This window comes from Squalius cephalus, assembly GCF_949319135.1.
Source record: "Squalius cephalus genome assembly, chromosome: 14".
In the NCBI taxonomy this organism is placed as follows: Eukaryota; Metazoa; Chordata; class Actinopteri; order Cypriniformes; family Leuciscidae; genus Squalius; species Squalius cephalus.
This window is the reverse complement of record NC_137135.1, coordinates 7,036,699-7,052,591: the sequence shown is the minus strand read 5'-3', so window position 1 is coordinate 7,052,591 and position 15,893 is coordinate 7,036,699. Positions and strand designations below refer to the sequence as shown.

The window sequence follows — 15,893 nt, the reverse complement described above, 5'->3', positions numbered from 1 at the left end:
CCCTTCTACATCACAACCGTGAAAAAGACTCCACGGAAAAGATGACCTCTTGCTGAAAGTGTGCAGAGCGAAAGACAACTCGATGATGAAGCTGTTGTTTGAGCACATTTCAAACACTCGCCGTCATGAGGGGTCCGACCCGGGCCTGAGCTTATCTGAACATTGTCCAATTTTGAGCCGCCGGGTAAATGGGTCACAGAGCCGCTGGGTCAAATGACAGTGAGAGCCGTCCAGGGGAGCAAGGAATTCTGGGATTCCTGATTAATCTCCAGGCTGGAGCTCCGCGGGTGGTCTCGCCCGTCTCCGTAACCTGCCCTACATGTGCATCTCGACCAAAGGCACTAATGACGGTAACAAGAACTCCTGCATTGTCATAATGTGAGCTAACCCCGCGCATAATGACGGCTTAGGAAAAGGATATCGTTTTACTCCATGCATGGATGTGGAATAGGTTGGGTGGGGGGAATGGGGGGGAATCAGCAGACTGCAGATTTTTTTCTTTTCTCAGGGAAATTGGGAGTTGGGATCCCACAGGAAGTGAAACGGGGGGAGGAAGCTTTTTTGCTTTTGATCAAAGCATGGAGGTGCTTGAGCCAGACTTCTGCAAGGATAAATACAGCCCCAGGTGAGGAGTCGATCTGCCCGTGTCTGAACACAGCGCCTTTTCACTTCACAACCACAGAAATCATTTCCTTGCGAGTCTTTGAATTTTTTTGTGCTGTTGTCCATGCATCCTTTTGAAAACAGATTGCTGACCCCCATAACTATAACAATAAAGCTTGAGTAAACTGACATGCAACTATTAAAGTGCATTTTCCCACTGTAATTCTCTCACTAGCTGGAAAAAGTGTTCATACACTGTGTCCTACCCAACTTTAAATGTGACAAAAGAAAGATTTTTAATGTAGATACACTGAGCAACTGAGTTAGAAGGTGCACCAATCACAGACATTTCCAGAAACACTCCCTAAGCAGCGCACATCAATATTACTGACAGAACTGGTTGTGTCTTGGCACTTTGAATCGTTCATTACTAAATTGTTCAAGAAAATTGACCTTTCGTTGCACGACTTGCATCATATGTCTAATTGTGCACCATTTCAATCGTTCATGTTGGCCAGTTCTACTCATAATCTATCAAGACTGCTATGCAAAGACCTTTCTGGCAAAATCGTCTTAAGTTTTGCCTGAACAGTGGCACTCTTAATGCATTACTTGACAGCTTGTTTGCTCTCAGCATGACATTTTTTAAATTGGCTTGAACAGCTATCAATTAAAGGCTGACAGGAGTACCGGTAAGTATGTTTCTCGCAAGTTTTCCTAAAATAGAAAACTGAAACAAAGACACGGCTCCCAAATCACTGCTGGTGAAACAGAACATTAAAATAAACTTGAAGAGCTCTGCTCAACTACATACATTTACGACTTGGCAAACAAAAGGCAATTTACTTAAGACACAGTCCCAGATCAATGCTGCTGGTGTGAAAAATGCAATCAGGTTCAAAGACGCAAGGCCCTTTTTCTTGCCATTTGGCTTCCTACTAAATCATTTTCAGCACATTTACAGCTATTTCAGCCCAATTGCCTCTCAAGGTTTTTGATCATGCCACCTTATATTAAATGCAATCCATATTCTCAAACACGGTTTTACTTCACTCATTACCACAGCTATATAAACTTCTGCTGTACGCTCTTTAGAAAGAAAGGGAAAATGGAAGTGTGACAGGCTACAAACATAAAAAAAGCTAAAGAAACGGGAAGTGTGGAAGATTTTTTTTGTCCTGTTCCGATTAAAAAAAATAATAATAAAAAAGTGATCTGTCACCTTTGTGATCTGAAAATGGGCATCCATGTGGACAAAAATCTTACCTAGCATTTCAAAATGAAGAGCCTAATGCGTGCCTCAGATTTCACAAGACACTATGTTTGACATGCAGGTGCACAAACCAAAGAAACCAAGGGGTCCGGGGCAAGAGACTCAAGGAATGTGAAGGATTGAGATATTTGTAATACCTAACCTTAGCCAGGCAAAACGTACTCTACAGCTGCACACAAATTATACACATAACCTCAGTGCCCTGATAAACAGTCTGCGTCTGCAGAGCTCTTGATGTTTGGCACAGGACCGTATGTCAGATGTCCATCAGGAATATCATTCTAGACAACTTTTCTACTGTTTATTAAATGGAGGACTTTAGGTGAGAACTTCTACGACGTACTGCAGTTCACACCTTCAAGTCTTTCATCCAAGTTGGGGCAAATATCTAAAAATGGAGGGTTGAAGGCAACCACTCATTTAAGGAACATCTGGGGGACTTATTAAGGCCGGTTCCTGCACCTAATTACCCCAAACTGAAGTCTGTTCCTTTGCTCAACGAGAGCCAGTCGGCAGGGGAGCCTGAGCGAAAGCAAATTACCACTTTCCCACCGATGGACCACTTTTGGGAAGTGTACACACTGACCCGACCGTGTCACTCGAGTCTGCCCAAGGGTCTCAGCTTTATAAAGGGCCTCCGAAGAGCCCGAGGCAGGGCCAGACCCCAAGCTGGGTGGCTCTTGTGTCTGGGCCAAAGCACTCTTCTTTGTCATTAGAGTGGAAGTCCACTAGCTTCCTTTGTCTCCAATTAGTTTCTCTGAAAAGCACAAGAACATCCTAAAAGGGGTTTGGAATAATGACTGTTCATCAGGTCGGGGGAGGTTTACAGCGTTCCTTTGAAAACTTCAGAGACTAAATAGTGAATCAGCGTAACAGATGGCCTTCATGATGGCATGATGTTTGGGTGAGCTGAAACGGCACACAGGTTCAGAAGCCGGGATGTGTGCTTTAGATGGAGAGGGGGTGGGGGAGTCTTCCCAGAAACACTAGGGAAAGTAACAGGGCAGTAACTTGGGGGGTGGGAGCTTTGCTATCGCTAGATCAGAGTAAGTTTATAGTGTACTATTACAGAGGGAATTGCTTGTACTCTGTATCCTGGAGGCTTTTAAGGAAATGTTAACTTAACTATCAGGTTTCATTTGAATTTTAATGTGTAATACTTATACAAACAAACAAAAATTAGTATTAGCAGTGGGCAAGTAAATGTCTACCTCAGGCAAGCTGAATATTATATGTGGTTAGACGTTTTATGTTTATTTCATGAGTTTTTTTTTCCCAGCCCTTTTACCAAATTTAGGACATGCCTGAATACTTTTAAAAACCATTAAATCAACAACTGAAATATATTAACAACATCCTAGGTTAAATTCTAAAGTTGTACACCGTTCGTTATTACGAACAATATTTGGTCGTGGCACTTTTCTTTTTCTTTTTTAAAAACTTTTTTGGTAATGGGCTTGAATGGTTGAGATTATATGCAGTAAACACTACAATGCATTTAAAATGTGGGAAAATTTAATGAATTTACCTCCCACAGTGCTTTAAGAAAGAATCCAAATGATGTGTTACAATTTTATTTATTATTCATTTAAATGGAGGGGGGAATAATGTAGTAACTGGGCTGCATATGCAAAGGCTGCAGCTAAATATTATGTTTTTGGTAATTAAAATGAGTTTTTGATGTACGATAAATTGAAAATTGTCAAAATTATGATGTCGCTGTAAGGTTTTAATAGTGTAATTGAGAAAGTACAAATTGAATTGTAGCCTAGCTATTCAAATTATATTAGCTAATAGTTCAACACATCTTAGTTCTCAGTCCAAAGTGGTTTTGTAACAGTGGTTACAAAAAAAAGTGCAAGTGTCATATTCTTTTGGCTTATTAAAAAAGGATCAAGGCATTGACAGACACATGCACAAGGTAAGGAAGAGGGCGAGGGGTAGAGGTCTGCCAAGTTGAGAAATATTTCCTGTGTTCCATAAACTTGGCGAGGGCATTGTGAGAAATAGAGATATGACTACAGGCTTTGAGGGATGACTGACTCATCTTCAGACGATTACAGGCAGCAGATTCCATCATAACAGCTGACTTGCTACATTCTGGTGCACATATGGCCAAATGTGGTCATCTGCAGTGTGCAAAGGTTGGGCTACATCTACGAATAAAAGCTTGATAAAGAACAACAAGCTTCTCAAACATCAACTACAGCTTATGATGGACCAGGGAGACTTCAGCAGAGAGATGAGGGGGTTGTATAGCCAACATGACCCTTCTGTGCTACGCTGCTGTGTGCTTTGGACACATTTGGTGCATTTAATTTAATTTATTTTTAATTCAACAATATTATTGATCTGCCTGCATTGACAGCATTATATGAGAACTGAACTTAGCTGGCCGATGAAATCACTGTTTTCTCCCGAGCGGAGATTCATTTATAAATGAACTAAATTTATTACTTTTGTTTACAACAAAAATGAACCATCACTGAACTTACTTAAGCTGAAATGTGACTATTTTCTCCTGGAAACAAACTTTGTTGCATTATATTCCTGTTATCACCGTAAAGCTGCTTTGAAACAATCTGTATTGTAAAAAGCGCTATATAAATAAAGGTGACTTGACGTGTACTAGATGGCTTTGCCTCCAATTACAGGATCCCAGCATCACCGGTTCTGCAATATAAAGCTCTTCAGTAAACAAGGGTCACGAGAGGTAGCTGTGTGCAGCTGCGAGCTGTTGTGAATGATTAGATGCACAATCGAAGGCCAATGTGGTCTTATAAAATCTTCAGGGGTTCTCTCCTGTTATTATCTCTGAGCGTTTGTAAGCACAGGTGCACAAAGGGGACAAAACTATTAAGACAAGAGCAGAGCACCTTTCTTCCAATCCTCATCCAACATAAAAATGCAGAATGGTTTGGAAGCCAGTAAATAACAGTGTCTCATCCATTGAGAACATCAAAAGGAAACGTGCGTGGAACAAAACAGGCCAGGAGCATTCGACTTCAGCCCGAGAGTGCACACATGATTCTGATTGTGGGGATCGTAGAAAGATTTATTTCGTCCCTAGTCTTGGATCAATCGTGCATCAAGCTCAAGACAGAGACTACAAGCTCAGACAACAGACTCATGAAGACCCAATAGGAGCACGGAAGTTGAAACAAAGGTGTGTGCGAAAGATGTTCAGATAAAACTGACACTTGCTTGTCTATGATATGCAAGAAAAACAGATTGTTTTCTAATGTTTCTGTCACATTTTAACCATACTACCAAATGTACCTAGAGTTTGCTCAGAATAAGCAGTCCTCTGTCCAGCTGCAAGTCTAATTTGAGATGTGCTGTATCCTTTAAATTTTTTGTCTAAATGGCGATGTCAGGGTGGATGCTCACTGATGACTTAAAACAGCCAAGACTTTGGTCACACTTTACAACAGTGACTGGCTAAGATGTATATAGCACAGAGACTGACATGAAAACCATTTTTCAACTCACTGGGGTTACAACAACTGTAAAGGAGAGATGCAAATTGCTTGATTGTTTACATTCTCGCAGAAGCTCTATGTACAAAGTTGGAGATTCAATCCAACTTTATTCACATTCATACAGTACACTCATGTAAAGTCATATAGCAACTGCTTGATTGCTTGTATTGTCACAAAATGTAAACTATATTATCAGCCAGCTATAATCTGCTAAACGTGACAAGGCATGAAGATATTAAGATATTATACACATTAACATCATGATTTTCTATTAACCTGCTTTGAAACAATGTGTCTTCTGAAAAGCTCTATACAAATAAATCTGACTTGACAAATTGAGACAAAACACCAAAATGTTTTCAGTTGGAGAAAGAGACAGACACAGGTGCAATGAAGTGGTTTTCACCTTGGGCAGCACGGGTGTGGTCCGCTTGCTCTTCTTCCCAGAGGGATCGTCCAGCTGGTCGGGCTCAAATGTGTAGAGCTCCGTCAGTTCGTTCATCGTAAAGTGACGTTCAATCTGCTGTTGGTCAACAACTCTGAAGGACAGCGACTGTTTGGTGACTTGCCGGTCATAGATCTTATCCTCCATGGTTCCCTTTAGAAACAAAAAAACATTACAGATCTGATCACTGACCTAGTAATGGGCCCAATTCTGCATTATAGATGCCATCATGCTTTGCAGATAAAGCAATCCCAGAATGTTGTATGCTCTCTTGGATGGCATTATTAGCAGAGCTTGTTGCAGAATCAGAAAACAAGTGCATATAAGCTAGCTTAGCAACATGTGTTATTATCCTATTGGTGCTAGTCGAGTCTCTCAACTAACTTTCTATTCAAAAGCACTGTCTGTAAATAAACGTGTGAATTTCTACATAGAAATGAACACAACAAATAAATTCATCCAAATATCGGAACCAAATTTCTCACCTGAGCCAAAAACCTGTAGACAAACACAGTCTTCACTTGACCAAAGCGATAGACTCTGAAAATACTCTGAACGTCGTAGGATGGGTTCCATGAGGCATCAAAAATGATGACCCTGTTTGCAGCTACCAAGTTGATCCCGAGAGAACCAGCTCTGGTTGAGATGAGGAACAATCGACCCCTGTGGAGAACAAGAACACGAGTGCTTGACACTAGTGGAAAACTGAGGAACGGCTTGCTACTCCAAAGGGAAAAAGTGTTTTTACCGAACATTACTGGTGTCATTGAACTCCTCTGCCCATTTCTTCCTGGTCAAGGCGTTTGTGGACCCATCCAGGCGGTAGTAGTCAATGTTTCTGAACCACTTGCCCTCACCTTGAAGAACAACAGCATAGCCAGTCAACAAGCCATTTCTAGCAAAGGTTTTCTGCAGCGGTCATGACCCTGCAGGGTTCCCACACCTTGGTTAACTTAAAATTCAAGGACCTTTCAAGGACTTTCCAGGTCCAATACCCTCAAATTAAAGGACTTAATGTGGGGACACGTTTCAAGTGAGAGCAAGGTTACATCGTGTTACCTTGTAAGATACATTGATACCTCACGCGGGAAACACTTAACGTAACGTGTAAATGCGCGTAACTAACGTAAATCAAGTAAGCTAGTGTGCATAGGCCACGAGGTGTTGGCGAAATAACACATTAGCGGATCGGAGGGAATAATATGGATTTTTTTCCAGAAAACGAACAGAAAAAGAATAAATTCAAGCACTTTCAAGGACCTGTATCTATGCATGTTTATTTTCAAAAACTTTCCAGGGTCTTGATTTCTTTTATTTTTTTTAGATTCACAAACTTTCAAGGATTTCAAGGACCCGTGGGAACCCTGGCCCTGGTAGGGTGTGTGCTGTGTATGAAGAGCTCTGGGGAAAGTATGCACCCTACATAGGTGGCAAAGTCTCGTGTTCAGCATCTAATATTGTGGCCTCCCAAACTCGTGTTCATACCTAACATTTCAATATGTTTCCAATTATGCCTCTGTGATCTTTTCATTACAAATTACAAAGCCTTAAGCAAACATTTTTTTGCAAAATAAAAAAGGCCTAATCATTTTCAAAATTAAAGTAAAAACAGCTGCGAGGGTTTAATTAGGACCATGACCTTATTCCAGAGGTTTTATATTTACATGCGCATATTTGCGCGTTTCTGCAGACACTTAACCCAGATCTGTGTCAGATGTGTGCGCAAATATAAGATGAGTTTTTGCATGTAACCACAGTTTGGTCACTCACTGGATCAGTGCTCACTTTGCTTTTTTATTTGCTAAAATCAATGTTAAATTTACAGCACATATAATTCAAATAAAAACGTCAGGATTGGCCATAAACATACAACAGAAAACTCCTAATAAACACATGGGCCACTGTACAAACCATATGAAGTCATAAATAAGGAACAAAAAAATATAAAAAATATTAGAAGGTTATATTATAATCCCACCAGCAAGACAAAGTCCAAAGGTGTTTGTTTTTTTACATCCATTACTGTATATTAATATATAAATCTATTAAATACTAGCATGCCTAAAATACTGGAATAATGCTTAAATGGCTATTTAATAACAGCTTAGCATGTGACATCAGTCAAAAGGCAAAGTCGTTACATTTTGTATATACAGCATACGACATTACATTTTGAAAGACTGAGATGCAAACCTGAGAATTGTTTTCTTTGGAAACATGGATTGACTCATTGACCATTTCTTGTTCATGACATGGTAAGAATTTAAAATGATGCACAAAATAGTAAATAAAATATGCTGTCATTAACTGCAAGAGAGTTTATTAAGAATGAGAAGCATGCAGACTTTGAGTGGCATAAATGTCAGACTAACCCTGAAAACAAAAGAGTTTATAAAGCAGTGTGCTCAAGGCTGAGGGAGAACATTGCTGAAAGAGCAATAATTAACTAAATACCAGCATGTCTAACCTTTGTACGGCGAAACTTTCCCTTCCTCTTTGGCTCTGCCTGCCAACTCCAGAAAATCCTCGATGAGGTCCAGAGAAATGAGAGACTGGCTGAACACCAACCTGAGCACACAATCATTACATACATGATCACATGACACTGAAGACAATGAGTCCTGAGCTGATGCGACTATGACAAAACATAACTCACACTTTATCTTCCACGTCTTCAGCCATGCGGAGGATCTCAAAAAGCACCACCATTTTCCCAGAATGCTCCAGCACCTCTGAATCCGGCTCGGTCACAAACTCTTTGTACCAGTCCGGTGACGGGCTGCCAGGACCGGAGTTTGACGAGGCCCGAACTGAGGAAAACACACATATACACACTGTTATGACTGTATTTGCAGAAGACATGCATGGCAGGGATCTTAGATCCAAACATTCAGTACAAAAAAATAAAATAAATAATAAATGTAAAAAGGGACCAGAAGTTATTGTGAAGTTATCGTCTTGTGTCAGGTCAAAAATCTACCAACATCTTATTAATGAATAATTTGTTTCCGCCTAAAAAATGTGAATTGTAAATAGTGTTGTGTTAATTTAATTTGTGGAATTGCACGTGTGTGAACTGTTATCAAACTGAATTCATTCCGGTTGATGAATCTTAATGCAGTGTTTACATGAACACTAAACAAAGTGATCGGGCTGATGTGCGCGTTTATATGTCACAAGCTTCGAAACGGATTTTTTGACATGCGCACACTGCACAAATATACAGTTCCCGATGTTTGCGCATAATAACTATTCTCCTATATTGGTTATTCATTTCAAACGGCACACTTAATATCCGTTTCTGGTCATAATTTGGAGACAATGAGCATATGAACCGTCGTCTGTGGATGAGAATCCGAAACAAGGACTGGTGGGCCATTTATATGACACTTTATTCAACAGGAACAACAGCTCGTTCATCACATCATACGTCCTTACGCCACTTCAACGTCATTGCACATGCGCAGTCCTTTCGGTTTCGGTTTTCAATCCGATCAAGTGTTTACATGTTCTCTCGATTGGATTAGAAAAGGAACAAACCACCTCTTTCAATCCGATCGAAGTTTAATTCAGATCGAGCTAAATCGGATCGAGTAAGGTGTTTACACGAAGGCTTTTCAGTCCGATTGAGCCGTCAATCCGATTACTAATGGATTATTTGGGTGCATTTGAACGTAGCCAGTGATAAAGTCAATCAACCACTATTAGTAATACTAACACTGCCTAAAGGTCCTTGCACACCGAAAAATAAATACGACCTCACATTTTGTCAATCACGTTTACTCCAAAACTTTCGTCCATCATAAAAAAATCTATTTTATGTGTTTTTAGCATCCGTAGCAAACCGTTTGAATGGCGTTTTGATAATTCAGAACGACCGAATGACGAATACGAAAAAACGCATACGAAATTTTCGGACTCAGCGTGCAAGGACCTTAACTCCTATCTGAGGAGGTGATGGTGTCAGTCATACCCTCCTCCACCGGCTCTGCTCGGTTCCTCCCCTCAGGGTTTCCTCCGCGAGAGCTGGTGTTCCACTCCTTAATCACTTCCAGGTCATCACTGTCAGACTTGTCTGAGCCTTTGTCTTTTCCTTTGCCTCGTTTCTTCTTCCTGTATGGGGGTTTAGGAAACCAGATTAGTCATAATAGAGGTAGGAAACGGGTCAATTGCTAAGGAAGAGTAAGGGCTCATTTCAAACCTTTTGGGCTTCTCATCTTCAGAGGTCAAACTCATGGAGGACTCCTCTGTCTCCGAGGCTATGAACTCCTCCATACTGTCCTCGTCGAAGTATCCCTGTTGGTATGGAGGGGGGAAAAAGCAGTAAAGAATTAAAGGGGTAGTTAATAAAAAATAAAATGTGTCAACATTTTACGTATCATCGTGTCATTCCAACTCATATGATTTTTGTTCATTTTCCAAACACATATTAAGGAAACCTGAGAGATTTCTGTCCCTGCACTGAAAGTCAAAGTAACCAAAACTTAGATCCAAAAAGGTGTTAAAATGAATCCGCATAAATCGAGCAGTTTAATCCAAGTCTTGTGAAGCGATATGATCATTTTATATGATGAACAAAAGTAATTTAGTCTTTTATTCACATATTAGCACATACATAGTGCAAATCACATATGGTAAACATTGGTGTTATTGCGTGTCATGCACCAGAACAAACATCACTGGTTCTCGCGCAACACACGCAAGTTTGAGCTTCTGTGTTCATCATGTTTGATGTGCTTTATGTAAGTGTGTTAATCCTTGTTTATGTAAATAAAAGCCTGATTAGGCTAAATCTGTTCATTATATAAAGCAATATTGCGTCTCTTCGTAAGACTTGGATTAAACTGCTCATTTTTCCAACACCTTTATGACCTTTTTGGATCTTCTATGTTTTAGTTATCTGGACTTTCAATGGCGAAACAGAAACAGTCCAGGTTTCATTAAAAAAAAAAAATCTTATATTGTGTAAATATCTTAACTTATGTTTCGAAGATTAGCCAAACTCTTATGGAATGAGGGCGAGTAATTTATGATGTTATTGGGTGAACAATCCCTTTAAATGCTGTAACTAATGGATTTTCTAGTTTTCTATGGCTTAGCACAATAAACCTGGGATAGATAATGTGAACGTGAGCATGTACAAAAGTGATTCTTTGGAAACTAAGGCCTTTACACTACAGGCCTTGATGCCCAATTCCGATATGTTGACTGGACGACCAGCTTACATATCCGACCAGCCCCATATCCAATATCTGCATTTACACAATACACTTGGTGAAACAACCCTAGATACTGTACTGAGCCGGAAAAGCTTAGGCTGAAAAGGAAGTAAAAATGACACGATTTGCAATGGACACAGAAGAAATGATAATACAAACTTCTGCTTTCCACACAATCTTTAAAATTCAGCAAAACATTGACGGAGAGAAAAAAAGGAAAGCACGTTGCAGCCTGGGCATTAAAAAGACGTCAATGGTTTTTCGCCACTGTCGTTTTTTTCAATGATGCAAGACTCGCATTGACGGGAATATCCGTGTATGTCCACTTACATGGCAGACGCACATGCATGCATCCGATTTATATCAGATTTATTTAACGTGAATGAGGCCTGAAATCGATCTGAGAATAACGGAATCCATGTGCTTTTGTCTTGCTTAAACGTTCGTGGGTCATATCCAATCTGTGCCACATGGGAGAACAAAAAAAAAAAAAATCGGGATTGGGTCACTTGAACCATGTAATGTGCGGCCTAAAGAACATCATGCAGCTTTCTAGCCATTTTTTGGGTCTGGAGTCCTGCATGTGCACAGAAAGTGATGATATTAGGGAAAGTTCTCCCTTAAGTAAATTCCCTCAGGTTGTGTTTCCAGAGAAGTCTGCAGTCCGCTCACCTTGTTTTCTTTACTGATATAGTCCAGCTGGAGGCACCACGGATGGGTCCAGATTCTGCTGAGCATCTGGAAATCCTGGAAGAGTTTGGTTCCCGCACGACCTCTTCCACTCTCCAAGGCAGAACCGACACCTGTTGAGAGGGTTCAGACGTTTAGTGCCCACAGCCTCTATCCCAGCATGCCAGAGCACCCCAAATCCTGCATTCAGATTAGCCCGGAGGATTAACTGAGCAGGTAAACAAGCTCTTAGGACTGTGAGAGGCTCATGCTGCCTGTTTTCACACTGATACTTAGAAAAAGCCCAACAATTCTTCACAAGAAAGGCTTTGCAACAAACAACTTAAAAAAAAAAAAAAAAGTGTCATTTCTGCAATTCACCAAGCAGATTTGCCAAACAAATGACTGCTATGTTCAAAAACAAACACTAGCATACTGCATAATGCACAGTGCCTGAAGCCCATGATCTAGAGATGAGCACGAGTACCAATCAGTGATTATCTTTCATGAAAATTAAAAAAAAAAAAATTTTTTTCTGATTGTCATAGCAGCACTTTGTGCGGTACTTTGAGATCTGATTGGTTACCGTCAGGACAGCATGACGGAGAACTAAAGTGAAGCAATGGCTTTGAAAGCATACAGTGATGCCTGGAATCACTATGATGATGAAAATACAGTAAAGTGCAAGAGATGCAGCACCAAACTGTCTTATACATCACATTATAATGAGAAAATCCTTTGTCTATATTTCAGTGTTGTTAGAGAAAGAGCGCATCCACAACAGGAGATACACATTCTGAGCATTTGAGTCATTTTGTGCAGCATATCTGATTATTCTTATATATATGATGTGTTCGGTTGAGTTAATTAACCTAAAAGCATGCAAAGTTTCAGTTTACTGGTGTTCATTAACTCTGCAAAGTAGAATGTACTTCTAAAAGTATTAATAATAAAAATGATAAAAAAATGTATCACAAGAATGTGTTCAATGTTTTAATATTCAAAGTGGACTTCTGTAGCATCCCATTGTTTGCCCAAAAAATAAACAGAATTGTTACATTTTAATTTGAATAAATGTAAAAGATTATTAAATTGTTCATGTTTTATGCCTGAACAATTTATGTTTTACGCCTATTATTTGATTACCACTGTTTTTCATTATAAATTTGTATTAAATAAAAAAAATCAAGAAGTTAACAACACAGAGTTTCTGAAAAAATTTATCGGAATAAAAATAATTTCATAGGGCCCTACTATTGTAAAAATGTTAGTAAAAATCTTTAATAAGTTTAAAGGATTCAATTTCCTAGACATGCTTTTTGACTATTAATATTTAATTAAATCATTAAAAACTGAATACAGAGAAATATTTAAAAAAAATAATAAAATAAAACAGATTTTATAGAGCCCTAAAGACGTAATAATTGCATAAGCTTTATATTTAAATTAATTCGATATATTTTTTGACAAATAAAATAGAATGTAAACATTCAAACAGAATCCAGAAGAATAAAATGGGGGAGAAATCGTGAAAAATGTAATGGAAAAAACGTAATTTATAGGGCTCTAATTACGTATGTTCTTTTAAAAAAGACAAATGCTTCGTAATTAATAATCTTATTTTTCTTTTCTCATTTTTGCATCCTAATACCAGGCAGACACAGGGCCAGAGTACAGTCATTGCTGTCAAATCTGGGATAGAAGAAATGTCACAGACTGTAGAGTTGTGAACACTGTAGTGTGTGTAAAACGCTGAATGCGAGTTCACCTAAATGCAGCATGAAATTGGATCAGGGTTTGGGTAAAGCAGGCCACCGGGACAAAAGCCCAAGCATTAAGGGAAAGACGGTGTCTGGTTGGTGGTCTCTGGGGGTCTGCACCCACAGTCACAACAGCAGCGCAGGAGCAAAGCAGCGGCTCAGAGGAAAGCCGGACTAATGAGCCTCCGGCTGGGAAACTCTCCCCAAGCTCTTCATTAGATAAGGACGTGGGAATTTGTTCAGATAGCCTCACGGCCTGGTGCCAGCTGCCTTTCTCCCTCTCCCAGATGCAGAACAATCACGGCCTGAGCTATAACACCACCAAACCACTTCATTGAAAAAAAGAAGAGCCGGTGGGGAAAAGCTGGTTTCACCTCAGGAGACTCCAGGGTTTAAGCTGACAGACTTTACGAGGTGGATCACACAAATGACTTGATTAAAACTTAACACGAAACACATTTAACTTTCGTAATGTGACATTTTTGAGTGAAACTGAATATTCAGCAGGAAACAGATGTAGGGCTGAGACACTTTTCCTTCATGTTCACGTGGTCTGTCACATCAGCAGAAACGTCATTTCAGAGCTGGGAAAATCATTTCATGATGATAACAGATTATGCATATTTACACTGACGAATGCAGAGACTTTTATTATGATAATAAAGAGGGGAAATTTTTAATTCAAGTTGCTTTTAACAACCAAGAGCAAACATGCAATAAACAGAATGACGTAGAGTCGTACCTGTAAAGTGATCCAGATAGTACCGATAAAGCTTGCACTGAATGGGTGTTAACCGGATCTCTAACACATACTCGTGTTTTGGTGGGAGGAATTTTGTAAGGGCAGTGTAATCTCTTCTCTGTGGGACAAAAACAACAACAGATTTTTAAAAGTCTGCTCATCTTAAACAAGCACTGAATATTTCACTCATTTATAGACCGGTACTGTGTAAAACCATGACTTAAGATATTTAAGATACATGACAGTACTCAAGCCCTCATTGGCTGTGGTGATTTGGCTTACTTGGACACATCCCGCCAGCATCTCGTAGAGGATGTGCGCTCGTTTCTTCATGACACGGACGTCAACGAGCGTGGAGTCGGCACACTGGCCGTTCTGGATGGGGTTGATGAAGCGGTTTCTGAACTCCTTCACTGATCCCAGCAGGTTCTCCTTAATGAAGGTCACCATGCAGTGATCTGAGGGCAGAAAGGGACACTTTTACACTCCCAGAAATGATTTCTGTCATAACTGAAGTGTTTAAAGAATCCTTTCCAAATTCAGAACGACATACTTTTCACCTTAAATAGCACAACCATGAACCGTCCACTGACTATGAGGCATAAATCACACTCAGGTACTGAAATCACCGGGTCCACTCTGATTGGCTTGTTGCAACAGAATTTATGGGAACTTTTAGGGCCATTTGGAAGCTCAATCTAGAAGCTATTAATGACTAATGATCTACCAATATGTTAGCTGATATTTGGCAATTTTGAGATAAAGGCATTGGCTGATAACCACGTTCACTTAAAAATAAATAAAAGTGTCAAATTTTCGGTATGGGCCTTTCAGGTTCGGCACATGTGTACCATACAAATAGAGCATTGTTTTAACTCTTCGGAGTCTTGGGCTATTTTGGCCGTTTTTGAGTACTTTTTATTTTTTCTATTTTGCGACATAAACAAATGTTTACCATACCAATGTTTGGTATTGTTTTTTTCAGCACAACATCACCTATATGAACAGACAATTATTTTTTCACTTTTATGTACTGTATCAACATACTGGACCCAAAATCACACAAAAAACACAAAATCCGAATAGAAAAATTATAGTTTTTTTACTACAAAAAACACAAACATGCTCAATGAAGCATTTTAAAAGGTTTAAAATGTAAACACAAGTTGTAAATGTCAACATATACAGGTAAAATTCAGATATAATCAAGCTATATACAAAAAAAAAATATGATTTACAAAAAAAAAAGCGAGTGTAGCCATAGGCTTTTTTTTCTCTTTTTAGCTTTGCCACTTTTTAAAAGTTTATGCACACAATACAGAGAGCTATATTTAAGGCCTTGCATTCCCAGAGTATGAGGGTTCCCAATTAGTGCAAATACAACATAAAAAAGGTAAAATTGATATAAAATCTAACTATATACAGCAAAAAGCAGGTGTGGCAATAGGCGTTTTTTCTTTTCTTTTTTGCTTAGAAACTCTACAAAACACTTCATGTACAATTACACAGACAGCTACATTACAGGGCTTTCCTTTCTTGAGTAAGAGGGGTTCCTAAAAAGTGCAAATATACTATACAAAAGGTAAAATTAACACAAAATCAAACTATATATACAACTATTTACAACGAGACAATGAGACCAAAAACATTCGCTTCATTTTCCTTCCACAAAAAAACTACCTAAACTACCTAAACTATCT

At 39.2% G+C, this 15,893-nt stretch overlaps 1 protein-coding gene across 3 annotated transcripts in view; it reads right to left on the bottom strand.

Annotated features, from left to right (window-relative positions):
- atrx (ATRX chromatin remodeler) overlaps positions 1-15,893 on the bottom strand; it is a 52,022-nt gene that overhangs the window by 9,677 nt on the left and 26,452 nt on the right. For all 3 annotated transcript variants that reach the window (XM_079892295.1, XM_079892296.1, XM_079892294.1), the window contains exons 21-30: positions 14,476-14,651; positions 14,194-14,311; positions 11,695-11,825; positions 10,005-10,099; positions 9,777-9,916; positions 8,460-8,613; positions 8,271-8,371; positions 6,552-6,660; positions 6,289-6,466; positions 5,765-5,956 (exon numbers count right to left, since the gene is read on the bottom strand). In XM_079892295.1, the coding sequence (XP_079748421.1) occupies positions 5,765-5,956; positions 6,289-6,466; positions 6,552-6,660; positions 8,271-8,371; positions 8,460-8,613; positions 9,777-9,916; positions 10,005-10,099; positions 11,695-11,825; positions 14,194-14,311; positions 14,476-14,651 (1,394 nt within the window). The remainder of the gene's footprint in view (positions 1-5,764; positions 5,957-6,288; positions 6,467-6,551; positions 6,661-8,270; positions 8,372-8,459; positions 8,614-9,776; positions 9,917-10,004; positions 10,100-11,694; positions 11,826-14,193; positions 14,312-14,475; positions 14,652-15,893) is intronic.